Below are 27,955 nucleotides of genomic sequence, written 5' to 3' on the forward strand. Positions count from 1 at the left end.
GCTGTGCACTGTGCAAACCAGTCATAATTATCCCATTTTTGGTCGCGTTCATTGAAATAGGCCAGCCCCTGCCTTCTTAACCACTGCTACACCCTGGTGCTCTCCTCCTCCGTTTCAGACGTATTTCCCGAGGCATTTTCTTTACTGACTTTGGGAGCGCACTCGCTGATCATTATGCAGACGGCAATGATTGCTCAATTTCCCTGAACTTCTGGTGCCAGGTGAAGGTCCCAGAGGCTTTTTAGCATTTCTTTGTTTATTTTGAAATGTGATTTGAAGTCCTAGCCCAACAAATTGAGCTACGAGGCTCTAAATATTAAATATCTAAAAGGCGTACAGAAAAGTGTAAAGAATCTGACAAGGTAGTGAATTACAGTGGGTGGAAAATGGGAAAATTATCTGATGGCTCTCTTGTCTGCCGTGCAAATGGTACTCCTTTGACAAAAATTCCACCCTTAACCTTTCTACCATTCTGAAGTCTTATCAGACCTAATTTAGCAAAAGGAAATGTAAATGGGTTCCTATAAGGTGACATCGGTAAGCACATGAAGTGATAATTCGAGGGGGGTTTTACAGTATAACAAACTCAGGAGGATTACAGAAAGATGAGTCGTAGCAAAGTAAAAGTCCAATGTTTGTAACTATTTATTTGGGCCCTTTTTGTGTCGAATACAAGTTCCGAGTGGGGAAAATTCATCTGTTCTTTGTCTCGAGTATCTAATCCCCTCGCATATAAAAATGTTTTGAATTCTAACCATTTTACATTCATATTTCAACTCTGACAGCCAAACGAGAAAAATCAGGGATGAACAACTTTATCCCGTTTGGGGGATTTTTGTAAGTGATTTACACACACATCAACTTTAATAACATTTTTACTTTTTCTGTAACTTCATTCTTCATCTAAGTTTGCAATGCAGGTGCGTTCATCTTTGTGCGCAAAGGTTTAATAAATTAGCTTTCATATACGTAATCTAAGACTCTGAATACAAAAAAGTGAGTCACAGTTAAATTAGTATATCCAGCCTTGTAAGTTTGGAAGTAAATTTTATGGTTGCAAAAATTAATGGTAGCAAAGATCTAGGAAAATGCAAGTTTGTTTTTTCAGTGTTATTTCAGCCTTAACTATAGAGACAGCAAAATCTTTTAAAGTACTTATTTTGGGGCGGCGGGGGGAAGGGCAGCTAGCCTTTGTACAAAAATAACTTTCTAAACTTGAACCGTAAGATAATGAATGCTTAAAAATAAAAAGTAGACGTAAACAAATAGCTTTTAATTGTCAGATATATCAGATGGAGACGAACTGTGTTTTTTTTGTATTTAAATGGAATGCCATCACGTTGTTACAGTCGCATTCCCGAAAATAAACATGTAGCTGATCTTGAAAAAATTAAAATTAAAAATTAAAAATGTGTTGACAGTTGGGGCAATATCGAGCTATTATTTAATACTTAATTTCAGAAAATATTTACGAAGGGCCTCGAAGGTCCAAGAAACTCCATTACTAACGTAGCGGCACAGAGAAAGGTCGTACACAGTCACAGCCCCAGGAGCCAACGAGGACCTGATCCCTCCTGGGTCTTTGATTTCCAGTCATTTGACGAAACGAAACTTCTTCACTGTCTCTTCGAAGCGCCTGATTTATGCCAGCACAGAATATCTCCCACATTTTCCGTCGCTTCTAAGGTGGAGAGTCAGACTGATCACCTGTCTGTTCATGTCTTTACCCCACATTCTGCGCCCGGGTCTCTCCTCCTGGGGAAGTTGCTGACGGGCCGCAGCTCAGCTCCCTACATCCCTGTGTGATGCACACTCTTTCCTGCCGATCTGGGACTTTGTTTTTTACTGTGAGGCTGAGATTTCTTTTTCCTTTTGTATGCTTTTTCTTTTTTTTAAATGTTTATTTTTCAGAGAGAGAGAGAGAGAGAGAGAGAGAGACACACACACACACACACACACACACGGAGGGAGAACGAGAGAGAAGGAGAGTGCTTGTGAGCAGGGGAGGGGCAGAGAGAAAGAAAGACAGGATCCGAAGCAGTCTCTGTGCTGACAGCAGAGAACTGGGTACGGGGCTCGAACTCACGAACCATGAGATCATAACCTGAGCCAAAGTCAGACCCTTAACTGACCGAGCCACCCCAGTACCCCAAGTTTTTGTTTTTGTTTTTGTTTTTTTAAGTTTATTTATTTTGAGAGAGAGAAAGCATGAACAGGGGAGGGGCAGAGAGAGAGAGGGAAAGAAAATCCCAGGCGGGCTCTGGACTGTCAGCACAGAGCCCCACGCGGGGCTCGAACTCCCAAACGATGAGATCACGACGTGGGCCGAAACCAAGAGTCAGACGCTCAACCGCCTGAGCCACGCAGGTGCCCCTGTGCTTTGTTTTTAAGCCCCTGTGATGATGATACTTCACCGTGCAAATTCCTGATCAGTGTCCCAACGCAGAATCACTCTGACGTCTGTTCTAGATTCCCTTGCGTCGTGTTGTCTTTGGACACAGCGGCTCTGCCATTCTTGCCATCTAGGTGACGGCCGGCCACACGTGCTGACGCAGAACGGGCCGTGTCCTCGCGGGCTGTCGCCCAGTTCCTGGGGGTGTCACTGCGCCTGCAGTGCCAGGCTTGGCTGAGCGTCAGAAATACAAACCCCGCACCTCCTGCTGGGTCGTGCGAGAAGCGTGGATACAAAGTTAGCAAAATCCATTCTCTACCCTCAAGGCACACGTCAGACGTTCTCACGCCCCGTGGAATTAGGGCCCCATCAGAAGCGAGCCGCGGGGCTGCCGGGACCCAGAGTTGCCTGGGCTGGACCCTCCTCGGCTTCAGAGTAAGAACTCATCATGCCATTTGTGACTCATTTTAGCCTCGTCTTTAAAAAAAAAAAAAAAAAAACATGCCGTGCGAGAGCTGTTGATGTGCCGAATGCTTACAGGTTATCAGTTAATGTGACAGTCCTTCCAGTGTTTCAGCGGCCCTCGGCACAAAACGCTCATCGTATCTGCTTCCCTTTCTGTCCCCCTTCCTTGCATCCTCCCTCCCTCCCTCCCTCCCTCCCTCCCTTCCATCCTCCCTCCCTCCCTCCCTTCCTTCTTTTCATTCTTATTTCTTTTAATGTTCTGTCACTTTTGTATACTCTGCCCAAAGGAATACTCCGATTGGTAAATGCGCTCCTGAGACCGGAAAGTAGAATTTTAGCCGTTCGCGTTGGCGTTTCCGATATACAAGGCGCAGCTCTAACATTTAAATGGGACGGCAAAGAACAGATGCCTTTAGAGCCCCGCAGGCCCCGGGGACAGGGAAGGAGGGCCAGGACGGCCGGGCACATGCATCTTGGTGGGAGCCGGGCTTGGAGCCCCGCTGCCCTGTCCTGGGCGCTCGGCCTCTGCGGAAGCCTCTCTGCGCTAGGAAACCCAAGCCCCACTGGAGTTGTGCTGGCGCTCTCTGATTTTTCTCCAGTCGTTTCTGCCTTGCCTCGTCGGCCACACTGGGAGCTGCGGAGAAAACGGATCGTTTGTTGCGCCCGCCTGCCCCTCCTAAAGCACTTAGGGCAGAGGATACTGTAACTGGCACCTGGTTTGCTCTCCGAGGAACTGGGCAGTGGCTGTGCTATGTGGGCTTTAGAGCCAGACTTCCTGTGATATTTCTGCTTCTTGAGCAGAAGCCACAGTGATGGGGGCCGGGGGCGGCGGGGAGGCCCTGGAGCCCGGAGCCGCCAGGCAGGTGGGCCGCGCTCTCTACCTGGGGACGCCTTCAGAGGAGCCGAGCCTCATCTGCTCGAGCCGGAAGCCAGAAAGGGCCGGCGGTGATTTGTGCAAACGCCAGTCCCCTGGCCAGAGTTCAGGACGGTATTGCCTCACTCGCCGGAGGGATTTTATCTCGTTAGCTCTTCATTAGCAGTGAGACGGACGTTTCCCTAAATAAATCTCAGGTATGCTTTAAAAGCAACTGAAAAGTAAAATGGTAAGGTCCCACAGTATTCAAACTCCCCGAGTGTAATGACAAGGAAACTAACACGATCTTACAGTTTCCGATCGATTCTTCCAGTTTCGACGCTCCTGCCAGGAAAGACAGAATACTTGCAGGGAAAGGAAAAAAAAAAAAAAAAAAAAAAAAAGGCTGCTGTCCACCTGCATTGTCCCCTGTAGCACCGGGAATATGAAGGGGTCGAGGAGGGGGTGGTCACAGCCCCACTGACATCGCAGCCTCTGCGCAGCCCATACTTACTAGGCTGGACTTCATGGTTAAACCTTGAAGTCAGGGACTGTAGTTTTTCATGGTGAAGAACATTGTAAGTAACGCTCACCCCGCCGTCTTGCTTGCCATTTGAAGAAATCTTCCTTCAGATATAATGCGGAACGAAATACGGTAGAAAAACCGCACAGACTCACAGCCCCATCTACACTCCTAGATTACAGAGAAGGAAAGTCCCTTCCTTTTAAAGCTCGTGAAAGGCTAACGATTCTCTCTGATTTTTCCCGTGTGTGACGGTCACCATCATGGTTGCTTGTCAGAACTCCAAGGGTGAGATGTGACTTTCACAAAAATGTGCGAATTGCACCCTTTTTTCATTTCTAAAGGAAGTCAAGGCACCCCCTCACTCTTGCATTTACAGCTACTGTTTCCTTTATGCAGGGCTGAAACGTGGAAGCGTTTCACGGGAGTAAGTACCGTGGGTTGTGGGTTCGCTGGGGAATGGCACCCTCACCTCGGCGGAGAGCCCCGGCCGTTGCTGGCATGCACCTGCTCGGGTCCCCTCCGTCCCGGGAGCCGTGGGCTTCACTGTGGCCACTTCAGCTGGGAAAGCGGTTCCAGAAGCCAAGTGTCCCCTGGTCTGTCTCATTGAGGACGCATGACCGCCAGGCCCGGGGGGTGGTTGTGGGGCGGGATCTCAGGGGGACGGAGGTGGGGAGGGCAGTTCGGGCAGGTGGACTCGGACGAAGGTGCAGAAATGAAGCAGTGTGGGGAAGGCGTGGACCAGGTGGCGGCCCGGTGCCGCGGGTCACAGTGGGGACAGGGAGAGGGCGAGGAGGCGAGATCAGGAAGGGGACGCATCATGAGATCGCGAGTGCTGTGTCGGTCGAGGAGGGGGACTTCAGTCCGGAGGTCACAGGAAGTGGCTTCGGGCGTTTGAGCAGGAGTGTGAAACCAACCCACGTGGGACGTGGCACTGCTTTGACTCTGTGGCCGTGATCGTTTGCCAGGGAGGCCGAACGAGGCATCACAGACTGGGTGGCTTAAGGAGGCGTTTCTTTCTCACCGTGCTGGAGCCTGGAAGTCCGAGAACAGGGTGTTGGCGGCTCTGGCTTCTCCGGAGGCCTCTCCCCTGGGCTTGTAGGCGGCTGCCTTCCCTCTGCGCACGGACGCCCCGGGTGTCTCGTGTGTGTCCAAGTGTCCTCTTCTTAGAAGGACGCCAATCGGACTGGATTCGGGCCCCCTTTAAAGACCTCCTTTTGACATAAACACCTCTTTAAGACCCTGTGTCCAAATATAGCCACGTCCTGAGGTCCCGGGGGTTAGGATTCCAACATATGAATTCTGGTGGGGGTACAGTTCAGCTCATAACAGGACCCACCCACCTGGAGCGTGTTCTGTTGGTTTTTTGCCAGCTGAAACAGTCTGGCTTTGTCAGGGACGCACCTGTTTGGGTTTTTTTAGTTCTACGATGTATCCATAAGCGCACAATCATTTTTTAGGAAAACCTGCATGAATTAGCCCATGGGTACCAGGAGGACATGCTGACGGCGTGTCCTCCCCCACCCCGCTCGCCCTGCACCCCGCGGCTGAGCCACCTCGACCTGCTCACTCCTGGAAGGCTTCCATCGTGGGGCTTTTGCACTTGCCATTTGTTTGCTGGAACATTCTTCCCCGAGACCTCCGCACACCTCCCCCTCTCAGACCCCGTTATCCCCAAATCTGCAAGGCAGCGTCCCGTGTAAGGCAGCATCCGTTCCCCATCCGGTGAGCCGTCGGACCAGGATCGGACAGTCCGCCTGTGTTACTTGTTTATTTGTTAACTGTCGGTGCCCCCACCAAACGCGGTGTTCAGGAAAGCGGGGATTCTGTCCACTGCTCTTGCTGTCCAGCTCGGATATAGTAGATTGCGCTGAGCACAGCGTGTAGACTCAGTAGCAGGTGAGTGATTCTACCAGGATCGGCTTTGTGTCCTTACACATTTGTGTTTAAAGATTTTCATTTCCTTAGCGTGCTTTTCTAAAGGCATGCTGAGAAAAGGTGGTTAGCAACGTTCCTCCTCAGGTTATAAGTTCAGGTATGACGCTTTCATCGGAGGAAAACCAGTGTTCTTCTTTTTTTTTTTTTTAATTTTTTTTTTTTAACGTTTATTTATTTTTGAGACAGAGAGAGACAGAGCATGAATGGGGGAGGGTCAGAGAGAGAGGGAGACACAGAATCGGAAGCAGGCTCCAGGCTCCGAGCTGTCAGCACAGAGCCCGACGCGGGGCTCGAACTCACGGACCGTGAGATCATGACCTGAGCCGAAGTCAGACGCTTAACCGACCGAGCCACCCAGGCGCCCCAAACCAGTGTTCTTCTATATCCACGGTTCACGAGTTACTTCTCTGTCTTCCCAGGTTGCGTTTCCGGAACCATCTAAGCAAGATGGTGGACACAGAAAGCCCGATTTGCCCCCTCTCCCCCCTCGAGGCTGATGATCTGGAAAGCCCATTATCTGAAGAATTCCTACAAGAAATGGGAAACATCCAAGAGATTTCTCAATCCATTGGGGAGGACAGTTCCGGAAGCTTTAGCTTTACAGAGTACCAGTATTTAGGAAGTGGCCCAGGATCAGACGGATCTGTTATTACAGGTGAGTGTGCTGTAGCCTTAAAAGCTTTATTTAGAAAACGTTTTGGTTTCGGGTTTTGGTTCTGGTTTTGGTTTTTTTGTGTTTTTTCTTTTTTTCTTTTTTCCTGCCGAGGAAATTGTTCTCTCTAGCTGGAAAAGAGGTCACATCTCTGTGCAGCAAACCCTTTAGACATGATAAAGCATAGCCCATTCCCCTGGGCCTGCTGTGCCGTGTGTCTCACGGTAAGCTTCTTTTAAAAGCCATACGTGCGTCAAATAATACTTGAAACTCAGTTAAGGCAGTCAGCCACATTTCTAAAAAAATTCTGACTTCTTATTTCTTTAAAGCAGAGGCTCCTATTCTAATAAAAATGATGGTTTCTTAAAATCTGGAGATGTATACGAGCCATCTCCCTAAATTCTACATTGCATTACGAACTGCATCGAGTGCCAGCAAGGCAGAAACAAAGAAATAAAACACGGGGGCCACTCGGGTAACCTCTGGGATCACTGGGAAGGAAGAAGACATAAAACGGTTCATCCTTCCAGACAGCACTTAAGCGAGCCCGGGGTAACGTGGCATAAACCGTGCCCTCGATTTGAAAAGGCTCCGTCTGGGGTGCACCTGACTCCACACGCTTCCTGGCAGAAGTGGGTCTCCGGTCGGGACTGACCAGGCTGGACCGGGGTCGGCCCAGCTAGTGGTTGGCAACAGGGGTACGTGTGGTTGTCGGCTCTGAGCGTGGGATCCCGGGGCCCTCCGGGGAACCGAGGGAGAATGTTCTCCACGGCAACGTCCACGAAAGGTCTCTGCGTCCTTTCCCCTCCGTGGCCCCCTATATGAGTCCTGAACCCGGAGCACGTTTCTCCCTACTGCCTTCTCACTCATTCCTGCTCCGGGAAGATGGTTTTCGTGACGATTGCACTGACTTTAGTGACGGTGGGAAGGGAGGGTTCATGCTGTGCTGAACAGCGTGCGCTGATAAAACCTGTACAGAGAGAGTCGTGCAAAGCGGATGCACTCTCAACCCAGCAGGCCCACCGGGGACAGACATTGTTCAAAGGGAGATGTGAATGGGGCGCCCGGGTGGCTCAGTCGGTTAAGCGCCCGACTGAAGGTCATGATCTCACGGTCTGTGGGTCCGCCCTCCGTGTCGGACTCTGTGCTGACAGCTCGGAGCCCGGCACCTGCTTCGGATTCTGTGTCTCCGTCTCTCTCTGCCTCTCCCCCGCTCGCACTCTGTCTTTGTCTCTCTCTCTCTCTCTCTCTCTCTCTCTCTGTCTCTCTCTCTCTCAAGAAAAATAAACATTAAAAAAAATTAAAAAGAAATAAATAGAAGGAGACGTGAATGGGGGTGTGCCCGGCAACCATGGTTCATGGTACGTGCAGTGCAACGGTGCATGTGATGGGGACGAACAGGAAACAAGGAAAGCAGAGAAATCGTGCGCGTTCCCTGCAGCGGAACGCTCTATGGTAACTTCAAGGAATGAATTCGCTCCGCTTGTGTCAACATGAACCCATGTAAAAAGTGGCACTGAGTGAAAATATGCTGAAGGATATCGTCAGCAGGATTCAATTCCCGTAAAACCTCCAGCACCAGAGAGTGCCGCGTGGGGTAGGTGGGTTCGGACGCGCACCTCGGAAAGCTGGCTCCAGCTTTACTGTGCCGATCACCCACCGAGAGAAGAGAGGGGGGCGGGGGCGGAGGGAAGGGTCTCCGGCCGAGAAAGAGACGGGGGGGGGGGGGGGGAGCTCCGTGGGGAATTCAGCCCTTGCAGGTGGTACTTTCAACAGAGACGTGAAGCCGTGTGAGAAAGCGTCACAGTTTGGAAATCTGGGCGGTGGGTGTTATACTCTATATTTTCCTATATGTTTGAAGTACTTTAAAGGAAAATAAAAGCAGCGGGAAGGAGCATTCCTGGCAGGAGGCAAAAAAGGCAGCTGGTGCAGAGGCTCGCGTAATCCTTGCGAAAACCCCGGATGGTTGCCGCTTCCCAAGTGGAAACGAACCCGCGGGAATTAGGTAATGTGGCCCGGTCACACAGCTGGAAAGAGGCCGCGCCGAGACTTGACCCCGTGCTCCCCAGCTGGCTCCACAGCCACGTTGTTTGTACGGACATCCCTTTTGACGCCCTGCTCTCGACCTCGTAACTCAGGGATTGTGCGATCCGTGCAACACCCTGTGAAGATGATGCGTTAAAGGACTCTGCGGCCTTCGTGGCCGAGCAGCCTCTGTAGTGACCCCAACAGACCTTTATAAACGGTTCAAGTCTTGGCTGCTTTTCCCATGACGTGTTCCAGAGAGAGTGTCCCGGGTGATGGCCGCTTCCAGAAACAGTGAGGGAGGGAGCAAGGAAGAGCCTCTGTGTTGTAGGCCCGCCTTGCCGAGTCTTGTGGCCAACCCGTGCCGGGGTCAGGGACGGTGACAGCCCAGCTACCCAGCACCGGTTGGCCACCGCATGGGCCTTATCTCCCTGAATCCCAAGAGCCGTGTTTGAGTTCGTCGTTATGTTTATTTAAAGGAAGAGGAAAGGAGGCAGACCCCGGGACTTTGGGACGTGCTGGAGGTTACAAGCCCAGAGTAGGAGAAAACCTGGGCTCAACACCCAGCTCTCCACCCCTCAAAATGGGTCCTTTCTTCTCCACATCATAGACACGCCGCACGCCGGGGTGTTTTTGTGCACTATTTGTGGTTACGTTGACTGTCAGAAATCGGTTTTCTTCCGGATTCGAGATTTCTCTGTGTCAGTTTGTCTCTTTTCTTAAAGGAAGTGGTTTCTTCCCCCTTCTTTGGAAAACATACAGTCCCTCTTATAACGAAAGGATTTGAGGATACGCCTTCCTTCAGGTCAGACACAGTCTCGAGGTCCTTCTGAAATAAGGAACTTGCGTGAGCGGGGCAGACGTGTCATGGTAAAGCCCCCGGAAAGTTCTGTTCTAGCCGTGGACACGAAGAGCGTTCAGACACCCTCCCGCTTTCTCCGGGAAGGCAGAGGCCACACAGCGGCCGCTTGGCCTGGGCTTTCTCTTCCCAAGTCCTCACCCTCCAACAGAAGGAATGTGAAGTCACATTCTTCCAGTTTAGGTCAAGGTAGCTTTTCTAAAACTAACGTCTTTCGGGTCGTTGTCAGGAGCTACACGCCGTCTGAAAGCTGGGACACAGGTAAGACCTGGAAACGTCACGCCAACTAGCCTCGTGGTCCATACGCTTCGTGGGAAGCCACGTTTGACCCAGCTCCACGGGCTGCCGCGCACGTCCCGTCTAAAGAAAGTAAAGGGCAAGGGTTTGGGGGGAGAGAGTTCCACGCTGGCCTCCGACCAATTCCAAGGAACTTCGTGACCAAAACAGGAGGGGGACCTTAGCAAAAGTGAGCACACCGAGGTGTGCTGGGCACACGCCCCTGCCTCTGCACCACCAGCCTTCCCCGCGGTGGGCGTGTGGTCCGCCACTCGTAGCCCCTCCGGCCCCTGACTGGTGATCCTTTCGGTCATTTGGAATCACCTCATACTTCTTACTGGTTTCCCCGTGCTCGTGTCACTGGCTACTTTGAGGGATAAGATTATCCCTCATTTGTAAATTAGATTTTCCATCTCTTGGGTGATGGTGCGAAATTACGTGAACCGCTCCCGTGGAAGGGCCATCTATAAAGTGTATTCGCTTCACATGTTACACCCAGGAGACCAGACGGGCGAGGCGGCTGGTGCAGCCTGATCTATCTTTCTCGCCTCGATTTTTCTTAGCGACTTGACTGGCATTCCATAAACTGCACATATTTAAAGTGTACCACTTGATGTGTATACGTACACACACACACGTTTAAAAAGTTTTTTTAATGTTTTATTTTTGAGAGAGAGAGACAGAGCCCGAGCAGGGGAGGGACAGAGAGAGAGGGAGACACGGAATCCCAAGCATCTCCGGGCTCCTAGCTGTCAGCACAGAGCCCGACGCGGGGCTTGAGCTCATGAACCGCGAGATAATGACCCGAGCCAAAGTCGGATGCTCAACTGACTGAGCCACCCAGGCGCCCCCCCCCCACACACATTTTAAGTGTGAAACCGTCACCACAATCAAAATAGTGACCCAATCCATCAACCCCAAATTTACTTGTGCCCTTTTATAAACCCTCTTCTCCACCCTTGGTTTCCTTCCCCTCCCCTGAGCAACACCCGGTCTGCCTGTCATTATATATCTGTTTGTGTCTCCTAGAATTTTATATAAAAAGAATAATACAGGGACACCTGAGTGGCTCAGTCAGTGAAGCATCCGCCTCGTGATTTCAGCTCAGGTCACGATCTCACAGTTGGTGGCATCGAGCCCCATGTCGGGGCTGTGCTGACAGCATGGGGCCTGCTTGGGATTCTCTCTCTTTCTCTCTCTGCCCCTCCTCTGCTCTCTCTGTCTCTCTCTCAAAATAAATAAATAAACTGAAAAAAAAAACAAACAGGAAGAATACAGTATGTTCTCTTTTCAGTCTGACTTCTTTCGCTCAGCAGAATTATCTGGAGCTTCTTCTGCACGAGTTCCGTCTTTCTGTCTGTTGTGCGGCTCTGCTCCTGTTTGCTTCTCCGGGTACCCGCCGATGAACACTGGAGTCACTTCTAGGTATTGGCTGCCAGAGATCAAGCCATGTACCAGTCTCTGTGTGGACATGTGCCTTCACTTCTCCCGGGTAGACACCTGGGAGCAAATGGCTGGGACATAAGGTGGATGTTTGCATAGCTTTTAAGAAACTGCCAAAATCGGGGCACTGGTGTGGCTCAGTCGGTTAAGCGTCCGACTTCGGCTCAGGTCACGGTCTCGCGGTGTGTGGGTTCAAGCCCCACGTCAGGCTCTGTGCTGACGGCTGGGAGCCCGGAGCCTGCCTCGGACTCTGTGTCTCCCTCTCTCTCTGTCCCTCCCCCGCTCGCACTCTGTCTCTCTCTGTCTCTCAAAAATAAATAAAGGTTTTAAAAAAAATTTTTTTTAATGAAAACAAAAGGAAGGAAACTGCCAAGATCTTTTCCAGAACGTGATACCATTTCATGCTCCCACCAGCGCGTGTGAGAGCTCCAGCCCCAGCACGCCGTCGCCAACTGTGGTTGTGGTCAGTCTTCTGGGTTTTTCCCCATTCCAACGGGCGTGTAACGGTATGTGATGCTGAGAATCTTTTGCCAGATATCTTCTTTTTAAAAAAGTTTTACTGAAGTGTAGTGGATGTACAATGTTCGTTTCAGGTGCACAACACAGTGAATTTTCCACACGATAATCTGTGCGTTACAGAGCGCTCACCACGGCACGTGTCGTCACCATCTGCCGCCACGCAGCGTTATCGTGATCGTATGGGCCGTGTTTCCTGTGCCGTACTTTCCGTCCCCACGGCTGGTTTACCAAGTCTGTACCTCTTCTACGTACACGTCTTCTTCGGTGACATTTCTGTTCAGATCTTTTGCCCGTTTTAAACCGAGTGGTGTCCTTGCTCTTGACTGCCGAGAGCTATTCCTCTCTTCTGGATGCAAGTATCTTCATCAGATATGTGACGTATAAATATTTTCTCCTAGTCCGTGGCTTGTCTTTTCTCTCTCCTAACAGTGTTTTTCAAAACCCAGAAGTCCTTGATTTAGAGGAAATGCGATTCATCAGTGTTTTTTCTTGCATGGATCATGCCTTCTGTGTCATGTTTAAGAAATATTTGCCTGGCCCGAAGTCACTTTCTTCTACACGTTTTCTGTTGTTTGGGTTTTACATTGACGTACCAGATCTATTGAGTTAATCTTCATACGTAGATCAAAACTCACTTCTTCTCTCTCTCTCTCTCTTTTGCATTGTAAAGTTCTAGCACACTTTGTCAGAAAGACTGCTGTCTCCACTAAATGGCCTTTATATCTTTGTCAAAAAGCAATTGACCTTACCTGCCTGGGTCTATTTCCGGACCCTCTGTTCAGTTTCACTGATCTGTTTCTCTCATTTGATACCAATGCCATTAATTCCTGGCCACTATAGTTTTATAGTAAGGCCTGGAGTCAAGTAGCGTTAAGTTCTCCAAATTTTTTCTTCTTTGCTAAAGGTGCTTTGGGTATTCTGTTACTTCCAGAATCAGTTTTTCAATGTCTACCCAACAACCCTGCTAAGATTTTGATTGGGATTGCCTTGAACCAAAAGGTCCATGTGGGGAGAACTGACATCATAACAACACGAAGCCTTTGGAGCCACGGACTTACTGCCCCCATTAGATTCATTCTTCATTGTTTTCTAGTTTTTAGTGCACAGATCTTTCACAGTTTTTGTCAGATTTATTGCTAAGTGTTTCATATTTTATAAGGTCTTAGGATGTTATGCACAGATAGTTACGTCATCTGTACATAAAGAGTTGTACTTCTTCCTTTTTTTTTTTTTTAATGGGCTTCATGCCCAGCGTAGAGCCCAGCGTGAGGCTCAGACTCATGACCCTGAGATCAAGTTCTGAGCTGAAATCAAGAGTTGGACACAACCGACTGAGGCACTCAGGCAGCCCACTTCTCCTTTTTTAAGCTAGATGCCTTTATTTCATTTTCTTGCCTTATTACACTGGTTAGAACCCCCAGTACAATGTTGAATTAAGTGGGGGGACACCCCTGCCTTGTTCCTGATCTCAGTCTCTCACCACTAAGTATGATGATGACCATCATTTTTCATAGATGCCCTTTCTTAGATCGAGGAAATTCCCCTTCTCATCCTAGTTTTCTGTGAATTTTTATCAGAAATTGAAGTTAGATTTTGGCAAATGTTTTCCCTGCATCCGGTAAGATGGTCAAATGACTTATCTTTATGATTGATTGGTAGGGCGAATTATACTGTTTGATTTTCAAAGGTTAAGTCACCTTCACATTAGCACAATAAATCCTACTTGGTCATCACGTATTGTCCTCTTTACACATTATTGGACTTAACTTCTTAAATTTTTGTTAAGAATTTTTGCATCCGTCTTCATGAAGGATATTGGTTCTAGTTTTTTTTGCAAAATCTTTATCTGGTTTTTGTATCAGATTAATGCTGGCCTCATAGAATGAGCTGGGAAGTCCGCCCTATTCTCCGTTTTCTGTATATCCCTGTACAATTGATACTCTTTCTTCTTAAGTGCTTGGTAGATTTCCCACACGAAGCAAAATTTTTTGGTCATATTTCTGTGTTTCATTCTGGATAGTTTCTTTACTGGGTCTTCAAGTTCACTAATCTCTTCTTCTACAGTGTCTAATCTGGCCCTGATCCCATCCAGTGTATTTTTCACATCAGTTAGTGTAGACTTACTGGCATGACCAGTCTCTACCTAACACATCCAGTCTTTCATTCAGCTCCTTAAACACTTAGGATACACTCATAAATTTCTATCATCTTTGTTACTTTGGGGTCAGTTTAAGTTCATTGATTTTTCTCCTCATCGTGGGTCATATCTTTCTGCTTCTTTATGTATTCTTAATTTTTTTTAATGTTTATATATTTTTGAGAAAGAGACAGAGGGCATGAGCGGGGGAGGGGCAAAGAGCAAGGGGGACAGAGGATCTGAAGCAAGCTCTGAGCTGTCAGCACAGAGCCCAGCGCGGGGCTCGAACTCACGAACCGCGAGATCACGACCTGAGCCGAAGTCGGACGCTTAACCGACGGAGCCACCCAGGGGCCCCGTGTATTTTTTAATTTTTTAATTGGATGCCATCCATTGTGAACTTAGTTCACGATGGATATTTTTGTATCCCCGTAAATATTTCTGAGTTTTGTTCTGGGATGCACTTACCTTACTTGGAAAAGGTTTGACCTTTCAGGTCTTGTGTTAGATGGAACCATAACGGTGTGGAGTCTGCAGGTAAGTGTGTCGCGATACTGAGCCCAAACCCTTTTGAGTACTTTACCTGATGGCCTACGAATTCTGACACTTGCGTCGTGAATGGTGGTCACGGAACTCTATGCAGCCTTATCAGAGTCCTGGATGCCGTCTCCTCTGTCATTTCAGGTCGCTGCTGGAGCGTCTTTTCCTTTTGGTTCTCTTAGCTGGGGGAACAAAGAGATACGTGCACATGCTAACCCGTGTGTACACGCACGTCTATAAATATTTCTGTACGTAGCCATCTGGATCTCTGTTAAGCAGGAGCTCATACTAATGCCGGCAGCTCTAAGCCACCGCCACGGGGGTCGGTCTCACCCCTCCCAGCTGATCGGCAGGGGTCTAAGCCACCGCCACGGGGGTCGGTCTCACCCCTCCCAGCTGATCTGCAAGGGTCTAAGCCACCGCCATGGGGGTCGGTCTCACGCCTCCCAGCTAATAGGCAAGGGTCTCAGCCACCGCCACAGGAGTTGGTCTCATGCCTCCCAGCTGATCGGCAAGGGTCTAAGCCACCGCCACGGGGGTCGGTCTCACCCCTCCCAGCTGATCGGCAGGGGCACGCTCCAGCAGTGAGAGGCCTGGCGCCCACACCACCATCCCTCCAGTTCATTGTCCACCTCTGTCTACACGATGGCGGCACCAGGGTGGCGGGCCGTACCCCTGTGGGGGCCACTTTATCCGCCGATGCGCCTTGCTTGCACACAGCTCCTTTGCCTTCCGTCCCATAGACGCCACTGGTTTCCAGGGTTCCTAGGGTCATGTCTTCTCCACGCCTCCTTCAGGGAGGCCGTTTCGTACACATGTAACACAGTGAGACGACTTTGTCCCGTTCTGTGTGTCACCCCACAGTCCCCCAGCCTCCTAAATATTTTTTATTTATTTGCACACGTTAAGGCTCGCCCTGTACTGCAACGTTCCGTGGGCTTTGACAAACGCACAGCGTCACGTCGTCACTACATTTTCGCATCGACTGTTTTACCGTTTCCAAAAGACCTGCCTCACCTGCTCAAGCCCCCCCCCCAACCCCCGACCCTAGCCGCTCGTCTTCGTACCAACAGCCACGAATGAGCGTTTCCGTTGTTCCCCATCTTCGCCAGCACTGAGTGTTGTCAACTCTTCCGTTTCGTCTTGTTTTCGTTTGAGCCAGTCTCTCAGGTGCAGGGCGACGTCTGCTTGTTCTAATTCACAGTTTCCCAGCGGCCAGGGACACGGAGCATCTTTGCACGGGCTTCATTGCTACCTCTGTACCTTCTTCAGGGAGGTGTCTGTGCAGATCTTCTCCCCGTTTTTCAATTGAGTCGGTGGTTTTTCTTACTGTTGAGTTTTAACACTCCTCTGTGTGCTTCGGATCCAAATCTTTTATTAGATGTGTGCTTTGCAAATGTTTTCTCCACATCTGTGGTTCGTCTTTTCGTTTTCCTGGCAGTGTCTTTTGGAGAGCAGAAAGAAGTTTTTAACTATAAGAAAGTCCAACTTTTTTTTTTTTTTTTTTTTTTAAGTCTTTCATGGATTTTGCTTTTGGTCTTGCCCACATGGACTTTCATCCTTTATTCTGGTGTGATTTACGGCGTTTACAGTAAAGCGCTGGAGGGAAGCAAAGTAACAACTCGCGTGTGGGCCGCGCCCGGTGTGGGTGGGGAGGCCGCTGGGCGTGTTGGGGTCCAGAACCGGGGACGGCCCAGCGGCAGGTTCGGGGACGTTGCAGCGGTAACAGCAGGGGCACAGGCGGGGGTGGGCCAGCCCAGGACGGGGGCTCCTCACTGAACACCTCACGAGCAGTCGTGCCCTTGGAAACCCGGTTTAGACATCGATGATGCGTCTGCAGTGTTCATGAGTCTTCCCTCCTCTGTTCTCAGACACCCTCTCACCGGCTTCGAGTCCCTCGTCGGTCACTTGTCCCGTGGCTCCAGGCAGTGCTGATGAACCTTCCAGCGTAGCCCTGAACATTGAATGTAGAATCTGTGGGGACAAAGCCTCGGGCTACCATTACGGAGTTCACGCCTGTGAAGGCTGCAAGGTACGGTGGCCCCTGGCGGAGGGGACGGACCCTGCTCCAGGGGCCGCGTGTGGTTCCTTTTACTTACTTACTTATTTAATTTATTTTGAGAGAGCGAGAGAGCAGGGGAGGGGCAGAGAGAAACAGAGACAGAGAATCCCAAGCAGGCTCCACGCTGTCAGTGCAGAGCCGGACGTGGGGCTCGAACTCACGAACCGCGAGAGCATGACGTGAGCCAAAATCAGGAGTCGGATGCTTAACCGACTGGGCCACCCAGGCGCCCCTGGTTCCTTTTATGTTTTACGCAGATTTTCATCACTACTAAAAAGATCTGCCAGAAGACAGAGATAAGAAACAGACCCACGTAAGAGATTAGCTTCTCCGTTCAGAGGGTCTGGGGCAGATTGCTGGACCGTACTCGTTAGGAAGTTGAAGAGACATGTTTGAAAGAAAATAAACAGTAAGAGGGATCCCTTTATTTGAGGCCGGGGCCAGGGAGCCCACTCGCTCTTTCAGTCCTCAGCAGGCCGGGGGGGGGGCAGGGGTCCTCACGGCCATCGGAGGTGGCCGGACGCCACATCGTGCCTTTACGACGATGTATGTGTTCTCAGCTCTGGGGTTTCGTGTACGCGACAATCTCAGCGTCCGGTTACAGGCAGAAATCTCCTTCCCCTGCGCGCACGGAGACAGCTTACTGACTCCTGGAAGATGCCGCGGCCTTTACTGGTGCAGGTGCGACCTGCCTCCTTGAGACGCTGTCGCAGCACCCGAACCTGGGGCGGCCTTGGAGGCCTGCGTCGCAGGGAGAAAAAGGGCTGCGTGAGCGGGGCCGGCTCTGCCTCCCGACGACGGTTAGAATTCTGTCTTCAGCCCCCCGCGTGACCCTGTGCCTCCTCCGGCCATCCCGCTGCACGGACCCAGACGACCAACTGAGTGAAGGCACCAGCCTCCCCTCCTGTTCCCCAAGAAATTGCTGTCCCCCCTCCTGCGGGCCCCCGGACCAGCCCCATCAGGAAGACGTAGGAAGGAGTGGGAAGCAGAGAGAACAAGAACCGAAGCAAATACACAGACTCCTTCACAAGCCTCCTGACCACGTGCCTGTGACAAAGCTGGTTGCAGGGTGGCCTCTTCTGCGGGGCCGCACCTACGTTCCTTTCGTTTCATTTTTTTTTTATGGGCTAAATAGTGACGTTTTCTCTTACTGGGGAGAGCTTAAGATGCTTCTGTAAGGCAAGACAACTGTTTACAAACAGTTGCCTCCCTTTTATTGTGGTCGATGGGAATTGCTGTCTTGCAAGGAGTTAATACTCTCTTCTAAGATGCCTAGGAAGCGCTTAGTCCCCAGTAAGGGTGTGGGTGGGACAGAGAGGGGTGACGCTTGTCCGACCCGGGGCAGGGCCGAGTAGCCCTGGGAGACCTCGCTTGTGTCTCCCCAAACCAGGGGAGGACGTTCGGAAGCTGCTTTGCACTTTGCCACGTTTTGTCGTGTGGCATCTTAGGCGTAATGACATTTGCGATTCTCAGTTTGTCCCAATTATGTCAGACTTTTTAGAACCGTTCCACGAATTCTAGTTCGCTTGCAAAGGACAATAAATGAGCAACAAGGAGCACGAGTAAGGCAGTGACACCGACTTGGCCGCGGCCCGCGGTCGCTGATCGACTGTGTCTCAACCCCTCAGGGCTTCTTCCGGAGGACGATCCGACTAAAGCTGGCGTACGACAAATGTGACCGTAGCTGCAAGATCCAGAAAAAGAATCGAAATAAGTGCCAGTACTGTCGTTTCCACAAGTGCCTTTCGGCTGGGATGTCCCATAACGGTAGGTAAGGTTGTCCAGCGTGCCCTCCCGGCCCGCGCCCCAGCTTTCCTCCCCTGTTGGGTCGCAGCGCACCGCGCTTTCCACGAATGCGCCGCAAAGACAGTTAGGACCCAGGTCGTGTTGCAACCAGAGTAGCCTAAGGAAGTAAGAGTCCCACGTGGCTGAGCTTGCGCAGCGTGCCTGCGATCCCCGTTAGAAACTCCACACGGTAAGACCGGGGTCTGAGATTGCCGCTGGGATGCCAGAATGGTCACAGCATCCGAATGAAGCGTGGGCCATTGTAGACACCTTCCCACGCTGAATTCCATTGTTCGGAATCATGCCGCCAGTTTAGAACGTGCCAGTGAGGACGTGAAGGTATAACCAGTTCCCAGCAGTGGCACGTCTCCCTTCTGGAAAAAGAAAGAGGGTGCCGGACGAACTCGTTCTAGCGGTCACGTCCGTCTCCTTGAACTAAGGGGCAGTTTTGGACCTGACGACAGTAAACAACCCCCAGCCGGTCCTGTTGCTGAAATGAGTAAATGGTGTGGCCTTTTCTTTTCTTTTAATTTTTTTTTAACATTTATTTATTTTTGAGACAGAGAGCATGAACAGGGGAGGGTCAGAGAGAGAGGGAGACACAGAATCTGAAATAGGCTCCAGGCTCTGAGCTGTCAGCACAGAGCCCGACGCGGGGCTCGAACCCATGGACCGCGAGATCGTGACCTGAGCCGAAGTCGGACGCTTAACCGACTGAGCCACCCACGCGCCCCGGTGTGGCCTTTTCTTTTCACCTTTTTTTTTTTTTTTTTTTAAAGTCCAGGATTTATGAAGGTTGAGTTTTATCTTCCTTGCTCCAGAGCAGAACCTTGGCCGATATGGAGGGTGGGTTTTCACTCGTGGACGAATCCTCGGCGCGAACTCTCTGCCCGGCGGTCGGTAGCTGTCACGGGCCGCCTTGCTCACTTCTGCTCGCTTCCTATTCCCGTTTCTCCCCCTCCCCCCCACCCCCCCCCCCCCAGCAATTCGTTTTGGACGGATGCCAAGGTCTGAAAAAGCAAAACTGAAAGCGGAAATTCTCACATGTGAACACGACCCAGAAGATGCTGAAACGGCGGATCTGAAATCCCTCGCCAAGAGAATTTATGAGGCCTACCTCAAGAACTTCAACATGAACAAGGTCAAGGCCCGGGTCATCCTGGCGGGGAAAGCCAACAACAACCCGGTAGGTGTCCCCGCGGCTGTTTGCCATCCAGCCTGAAGTGTCCCCCTGGCGACCCGTCAGCTAGAGTCCCAAGGAGGGGCTGAGGAAACAGGTGTTACATGTTGGGAGAGTGGTGTTTACCCCCAAGGCAAATGAGAGGCCACGGATAGAGGCGTCCAGAGACTAAGAGGCAGCTTAACAGCAACTCCTGGGTTTGCTGCGCCTCAGAGCTCCTGGCAACCAAGTTATTACAATGACTGCGTGATTAATACACACACACACACACACACACACACACACACACACACACACACATCTGGTTAATAGCTTAGGGGCATTTCTTAAGTGCATTAAAAAAAAAAAATCTCTATTTTATGCCAGAAAATGGAAGCATTTTCTTTTCATTCAACCTGTGTTCTTTTTATTATTTTTATTTATTCATTTATTTTGAGAGACAGAGAGAATCCCAAGCAGGATCCGTACTGTCCGTGCAGAGCCTGATGCGGGGCTCGAGCTCACAGATCATGAGATCATGAACTGAACTGATATCGAGAGTCAGATGCTTAACTTCCTAAGCCACCCAGGTGTCCCCCAACATGCGTTCTTACTTATCCTTCCCCTAAAACTCCTCCCTCTTTTCCCATCACCCCTCCCCTCCCCCCCTCCAAGGCCTCCTCCTGTCTCTTCATTGAAAAGGCAAGGATATCTCTGGGCTTAGAAAGGGCTATTCGTTTACGGAAATTTTATTGTCTTCTCTGGACCTTTTCCGCAGCACTGAGCGGGTGTCTGGGGATCCTCCTTCACTCTGCCTCCTGTAACCCCCCACCCCATGGTCAGCTCAGCCTCCGTCTCCATTACAGAACTAATCCCAGGGCCTCTTCAAAGAGGGGCTGGCCCACGGTTGGCTGATGAAGATATTTTGCCTTTTTCCTACATGCATGGTGAAACAGGTTTAATTTGTGCTAATGAGTAGCTAGCTGAAAGCAATCCTGATTGGGAATTACAAGCTGGAATTTTTAGTCACAGGAAAATGAAGTATTTCACAAGCCACTTACTTTCATGAACAAACCAACCTTCTCTTTGACGGAGTCTTTAATTCTTCAGTGAAATTCTCCCATTAAATAGGCTGAGACATTGCAGAACAGCTCAGGCAAACTCTATTAAATTGGCAAAGCCACACCCATGCTGGGAGGCCCCAGAGGCTTTTATAAATGAGACCCTTTCTGGATCACAAGGGTGAGAATAAAATAAGTTTTTAATTTTGAATTTCCCTCTTGGAAATGATTAGAATAACCCTGTATTAGAGTCACCAGCAATTCTGATCTCTTTGAGATCTTCTCTTGCTCGCTTGGGTTTTTAGAATTTAAAGGGAACTTAAAAGTCATCTTTACTCTTAACCAAACACTGTTCTTTAATATTAATTTCATTCCCACGGAGTGTCTTTCCGAGATCCTTCCCACCAAGATCCACACGCCCTTGGAAGGAGCCCCCTCGGCCCGAGCTGATGCCATCTGGGCATTTCCTCTCTGGGAGGAATCTATTTTCATCTTAAGGAAATAAATAACAGACTTGAAGTCTGGGCTGGGGCTTCACCGTACAGGAGAAAGGGAATTCAGCAAACTGCTCGCGGAGGGGGCGCGTGCCTGCCCCTGCCCCCCACCTCCAAACCAGAGTGCAAGGTCACCGGTCTGAAAGGCAGCGTGCAGGTGTCTGCTGCTCATGGCCGGTGATCCTGTGATCGCGGTGTCTGCACAGGGCCGGACTGCTTCACCCAAGGCCCTCTGCCTTGGCCCTTCCCCGTCCCCCTCCTCCCCACCAGCCCAATGGGGCACTTCCTGGGACTTAGAGCCCCCAGTGCAGGACACAGCCTCTACAAAGACCCATAGCTGACCTGGAACCAGTTAGGAGGCTGGGTGGGCCAGGAGGGGGATGCTGTGGGAGGGGAAGGAGGAGGGGTGCAGAGAGGGTCTTGAGAGGAAGAAGGGGGCTGCAGGAAGTATGGAGATTCCATGGCTTTGGGGAAAGATCCGCAGGGGGGTGATGGCAGGGACAGCGAATGTTTCCGTCCGCACAAGGGCTGGTTTGAGCCCCTGAGATCTCCGAACCTTGAGGCCAGAAAACGAGCAGCGTCCTCAGTTACCTAGTCCTCGCTTGTCACGTCCCTTGCTGCCCCCTGATATGCGGGTGCCAGGAACAAGCTGAGGTGCAGGGGCAACATCGGTGCCATCCGAACTTGGCTTCCAAAAGAAGTGCTCTTCAACAGTGTCCTAAAAAGTCCGTGTGTTGATGTGTGAGGTGTTAAGAATGTCACAAGGAGACGTTCCAGGAGGCCACTTGCAATGAGATGGCGAGGAGCGCTGAAGTCTGGGCTTTCTGTGCTGTGTCCCCTCCCAAGGGCGCCCTCCGCATGCGGGCCGCTCCCAAGTGCTCAGGCCCCAGCTCTGCACATGTGCACACACCCGTCCTCGCTCCAGCTCACTTCTGGCTCCAGAGGCCTTACAGCCCTGAAGAGACAGAGGGTGAGTGGGGGAGGGGCAGAGAGAGAGGGAGACACAGGATCCGAAGCAGGTTCCAGGCTCCGAGTTGTCACCACAGAGCCTGACACGGGGCTCGAACCCACCAGCTGTGGTCAGGTCAGATTGTGACCTGAGCCGAAGTCCGATGCTTAACGCTTAACTGACTGAGTCACCCAGGCCTGGCTACAAGTTTCTTAATTCAGATGTTCCTCTCAAAGATTCCCGTGTGGCCCACAATTGTCAGGGATTATATTTAGAGTCTTTGAATGTCACCAGTTATGGAAAATCTTTGTCCTCTGGGAACATAATTTTTAGACAAAATCATGAGTCAGTAGCAGCCAGCCTGAATGCAAACTGGGATTATAGTAACAGAGGTGTCTTGTCTGAGAAGACTAAATGAAGCAAGGGGATGAATTTTTGACCTGCGGCTGGGAATGGATTCTAACACTTGTTGTTTAATTTTTTTGAATGTTTATTTAATTTTGAGAGAGACAGAGCGTGAGCGGGGGAGGGGCAGACAGAGAGAGAGAGACACAGGATCCGAAGCAGGCTCCAGGCTCCTAGCTGTCAGCACAGAGCCGGACGCGGAGCTCAAACTCACAGACCGTGAAATCGCGACCTGAGCCAAAGTCGGACGCTTAACCGACTGAGCCACCCAGGCGCCCCAGTTTTTTTTTTTTTTTTAATGTTTATGTAGTTTTGAGAGAGAGCATGAGCCCAGGAGGGGCAGAGAGAAGCGGACAGAGGATCCATAGCAGGCTCTGCGCTGACAGGAGCAAGCTCGATGTGGAGCTTGAACTCACCAACCGTGAGATCGAGACCCGAGCCGAAGTCAGACGCTTAACCGACTGAGCCACCCAGGCGCCCCTTTTCGCAATGTTCCTGATTCTTCGGGACAAGGGGCCTCCTGGTGTCATCCTGAAATGGCATCACCTCTTTAGGGGATGTTGCTTTAAGATTGAAAAACATACTTTTTATACTGTTTACTAGAAATGTGTAGTAAAACCTAACTGAAGCTTACTAAATGGTTTCATCCAAAGCAATTACACCAATAATTCACAAGTAAGTTTTTCCTAAAAGCTGGTGCTGCCTGACTTTCCATAGAAAGTGCTGTTTAAATGTTTTTAAAGACGAGTTCTTGGGGCGCCTGGGTGGCTCAGTCGGTGGAGCCCCCGACTTGAGCTCGATGATCTCGCGGCTTATGGGTTCGAGCCCCGCGTCGGGCTCCGTGCTGACAGCTCAGAGCCTGGAGCCTGCTTCGGATTCTGTGTCTCCCTCTCTCTCTCTGCCCTCCCCTGTTTTCACTCTCTCTCTCTCTCTCTCTCTCTCAGAAATAAACATTAAAAAAAAAAATTTTTTTAAGTAAGTAAAGATCAGTTCTTGTCAGTAACATCATCGACACACACGATACCAATCAGGTTTGCACATGAGTGATGGATGTCAGTTAGGAGAACCTTCTGGTCTCAGTGGGGAGTGACTTGGGGGGGAAATTGGGCAGGTTTCTGCCTCACGCTATTTAAACTCATCACAGCCTGCTTGATTTATTTGAAATGACCACCCGTGATGGCAGATACATTCATATTCTAACTTAAGTATAAAAGGCGCATTCCACAGTTCTATATAAGCAGCGTGGCTTTTTTTAGATGGTCCTATCAACTGTGTTTATCAAGTGTGTTAGCATACATAATTTCTCTTTAATAAACATTGGTTTCTTAATATGAGCACCTGTTTTGAATTCAAATGGTTCCTAATTCTGTTAGTGAGGCCCTGCCTCCTTAAAATCCAAGTGATGATTTTATAAAAATGAAATGAAATATTTCTGCCAGTTATATCCCCATTTATGAGAGTATGTTTCACATAAAACCAGTCCCGGACGGGTTTCGGGGGCGTGTATCCCATTTCAGAAGGCCCCGTGCCTGGAAGGGCCCCACGCTGGGATGTAATGTTCTGTTGCTGTCTTGAAATTCTTCATCATTTTTTAACAAGGGGCCCCACGTTTTCATTTTGCCCTGAGGCCCGCCAATTCTGTAGCCGGTCCTGCGAGATGCGCCATCAAAAAAGAAACCCGTGTTCTGTGGTCACGTACTTTGGGAGCTACTGCCTGTCCCTGCTCTCGAAGCTTCACTGCACACACCTGTTGCGATAGAGACTCTGAAAGGTCCTAACTTCCTTTAACTCAGCGTTTCCCAAATTTCTCTGGCCACACAACTTTGTTTTAAGACCTTTATTTCTGCCATAGGTACTTTTTTTTTGTATGTTTATTTTTGAGAGAGAGTGCAAGTGGGGGAGGGGCAGAGAGAGAGGGAGACACAGAATCCGAAGCAGGCTCCAGGCTCCGAGCTGTCAGCACAGAGCCCGACGCGGGGCTTGAACTCACGAGCTGTGAGATCATGACCTGAGCCGAAATTAAGTCAGACTATTAACCCACTGAGCCACCCAGGCTCCCCGCTGTTGTACTTCTAAAAAGCCAGTGATGTAACCAAGGTGGCCTACTAGTATATTTTCTGGAACTGAGGGGAAAGCCGTGTACCCTTTTATTTATTTTAAATGTTGATTTCTTTCTGAGCGAGACAGAGTACAAGCAGGGGAGGGGCAGAGCAAGAGGGAGGCACAGGATCGGAAGCAGGCTCCAGGCTCCGAGCTGTCAGCACAGAGCCCGACGCGGGACTCGAACCCACGAACCGCGAGATCGTGACCTGAGCCGAAGCCGGACACTTAACTGACTGAGCCACCCAGGCACCCCCCATGAACTCTTTTAAAAGCATGTCTCCAGTCCATCCTAGAATGTTAATTCCTTAAATCTGAGCAATCTCCCATGAAGCAGAACTGCCCCCAAACTTCCTCAAAACAATGATAATCTGGCTTTTATGATCTTTGGAGAGCAACAGTTTTAGTCTTCCTTAATCAAACTGGAGATATTCGGAAATTTTGGCTCTGACTTTTGTATTTCGAATGTTTTCGCTCATTCACAGGGAATTTTTAGAGTATGCTCTTCAGACGTAGAATCAAATTATATTTTCGTCCAACGCTGTATTGCAAACTCTGATTTTGTTTAAACATTTCAGAAATGGGGCACCTGGGGGTGGCTCAGTCGGTTGAGCGTCTGACTTTGGCTTGAGTCATGGATCTTGCAATTCGTGAGTTCAAGCCCCATATCGGGCTCGCTGCTGTCAGCATGGAGCGCGCTTCAGATCCTCTGTCCCTCTCTCTCTCCGCCACTCCCCTGCTTGTGCTCTCTCAAAAATAAATAAAACATTTTTAAAAGTTTTTTCAGAAACGCTCCCGTGTATCGTTCCGATACTCTGCCTTGCTTCTGGGACAAATAGCACCCCACAGGCGCCCTGAAGGCGGTTTGGCACTGTGGTTTCTCCAGATGCTCTTGGGGGCCCAGAAATAGGGAACACATCATGCCAAGGGTCCACATGCAATGTCAGTGACGTGTTTTGCCCATTGGCAGAGTGAGTCTTAAAATCATGAGCGGCTTATGCGTTCTACATTGAAATATCCCAGGAGGAATTGAAAATAACGCTTCGGCCCACCTCATTACTGATCTGTAGAACACATTATAAATCACAGAGGTCGCGTAGAAGCTGTCATTTCTTCTGCTCTGCGCACAGATCTGGTGTACGTTTTGGCCAGCAGCACAAAACGTATGTGCATCCGTTCTCTTGTGCCCCACCAGATTATAATCCCTCTGGGCATGCTGGCTTCAAGTAATATGGCCAACCGTCTCTTCTTCCCCCCTCAGAAAATGGCACAACCAGTGGGCTCCGATGCAAATGGTATGGCAACATACCGTGGGGGTTTGGCACTTGTTCCAGAACGGAGCACTAAAGTGCCGATTTCAGTCTGACGCACAGGGAAATGAGGGTTCTTGGAGACTTTTCCCAGTCTATCCCCAAAGAGCAAGGACTTAACAACGCTTGTTTGCTTGTTGCTATGCAAACTTTGCCAACTTTCTGAGTTCTGTATATCACGTGTCAAGTTTACTCCCTTAGCCGTGCTAGATAGCGATGGATGTCTCCAAAGTTCGTAAAATGGTAAAATTAAGAACTATTATGGGATGGGCGAAATGGGTGCAGGTGATTGAGAGGCACATGTGTTTCATTATAAAATAAAGAAGCCAGGGGGATGAAAAGTACAGCACAGGGACTCGAGTCAGTAATATTGCAGTAACGTCTGGCAACGAGGCTCGTCGTGGTGAACACGGCATCACGCGTGCACCTGTCGAACCACCATGTTGCGCACCTGAAACCAATGTGACATGGTGTGTCAATTGTACTTCCGTGATAAAAATTCAAAAGCTATTGAAGTTTAGGAGCTCAGAGAATATTACAAAATGTTGGGGCGCCTGGGTGGCTCAGTCGATTGGGCGTCCGACTTCGGCTCAGGTCACGATCTCGCGGCCCGTGAGTTCGAGCCCCGCGTCGGGCTCGGTGCTGACAGCTCGGAGCCTGGAGCTGCTTCAGATTCTGTGTCTCCCTCTCTCTCTGCCCCTCCCCCGTTCATGCTCTCTCTCTGTCTCAAAAATAAATAAACATTAAAAAAAATTTTTTTTAGGGGCGCCTGGGTGGCGCAGTCGGTTAAGCGTCCGACTTCAGCCAGGTCACGATCTCACAGTCCGTGAGTTCGAGCCCCGCGTCAGGCTCTGGGCTGATGGCTCAGAGCCTGGAGCCTGTTTCCGATTCTGTGTCTCCCTCTCTCTCTGTCCCTCCCCCGTTCATGCTCTGTCTCTCTCTGTCCCAAAAATAAATAAACGTTGAAAAAAAAATTAAAAAAAAAAAAATTTTTTTTAATAAAATATTAAAAGTGCTTTGCGAACATTCTGTCGTTAGCTTTCCTGCCCAAATCAGACCTTTGTCGTCTTAGCCATGAAATCTCCACCCAGCGTCAGGAAGTGATTATTATCTTACTGACGTACATCATTAGTTCTCTATGTGTGTCTTCACGTCCCCGATTAGTTTTGAGGTTAAGGATGAAGACTGCCCCGTGGGTGATTTGGAGACCGTGGCTGTTCATCAATTCACTGATGGTGAAGAGGACTGCCTGTCACCAGTTAATTGACCTTTTCCGGCGTTTCTTCGCAGCCCTTTGTCATACATGACATGGAGACACTGTGCATGGCCGAGAAGACTCTGGTGGCCAAGTTGGTGGCCAACGGCATCCAGAACAAGGAAGCAGAAGTCCGCATCTTCCACTGCTGCCAGTGCACGTCTGTGGAGACGGTCACGGAGCTCACGGAGTTCGCCAAGTCCATCCCTGGCTTTGCAAACTTGGACTTGAACGACCAAGTCACTTTGCTGAAATATGGAGTGTATGAGGCCATATTTGCGATGCTGTCTTCTGTGATGAATAAAGACGGGATGCTGGTAGCATATGGAAATGGTTTTATAACTCGTGAATTCCTAAAGAGCCTAAGGAAACCATTTTGTGATATCATGGAGCCTAAGTTTGACTTTGCGATGAAGTTCAACGCGTTGGAACTGGACGACAGTGATATTTCCCTTTTCGTGGCTGCTATAATTTGCTGTGGAGGTAAGTCCAGTTGACTTAACCTGGTGCCATGTCACCTGCAGCCTCCCGATCTGAGGAACAGCCGTAAATGTGGTACGTGCGGGAGTCGGGCACTTGGAGCGTGTGCTGGCGGGTGGGAGGGCATCTGAGCCCCTGCATCGCCCCTGACAAGAATTAAGTGAGAATTACATCCTATCGTGTCATATTACAGCATACGTTAACATATGCAAATAAGTAGGGGCGCCGGGGGGGCTCAGTCGGTTGAGCGTCCGACTTCAGCCCAGGTCATGA

General features: G+C 50.0%; 1 protein-coding gene across 2 annotated transcripts in view; it reads left to right on the plus strand.

The window, feature by feature from the left end:
- The window catches only part of PPARA (peroxisome proliferator activated receptor alpha), a 66,975-nt gene that overhangs the window by 36,069 nt on the left and 2,951 nt on the right, over positions 1-27,955 (plus strand). For both annotated transcript variants that reach the window (XM_019447207.2, XM_019447206.2), the window contains exons 3-7: positions 6,591-6,826; positions 16,494-16,654; positions 18,313-18,451; positions 19,453-19,655; positions 27,238-27,685. In XM_019447207.2, the coding sequence (XP_019302752.1) occupies positions 6,619-6,826; positions 16,494-16,654; positions 18,313-18,451; positions 19,453-19,655; positions 27,238-27,685 (1,159 nt within the window). In that variant the 5' untranslated portion in view covers positions 6,591-6,618. The remainder of the gene's footprint in view (positions 1-6,590; positions 6,827-16,493; positions 16,655-18,312; positions 18,452-19,452; positions 19,656-27,237; positions 27,686-27,955) is intronic.

This window comes from Panthera pardus, unplaced genomic scaffold, assembly GCF_024362965.1.
Source record: "Panthera pardus isolate Hobbes unplaced genomic scaffold, ASM2436296v1 HiC_scaffold_6, whole genome shotgun sequence".
Taxonomy (NCBI): Eukaryota; Metazoa; Chordata; class Mammalia; order Carnivora; family Felidae; genus Panthera; species Panthera pardus.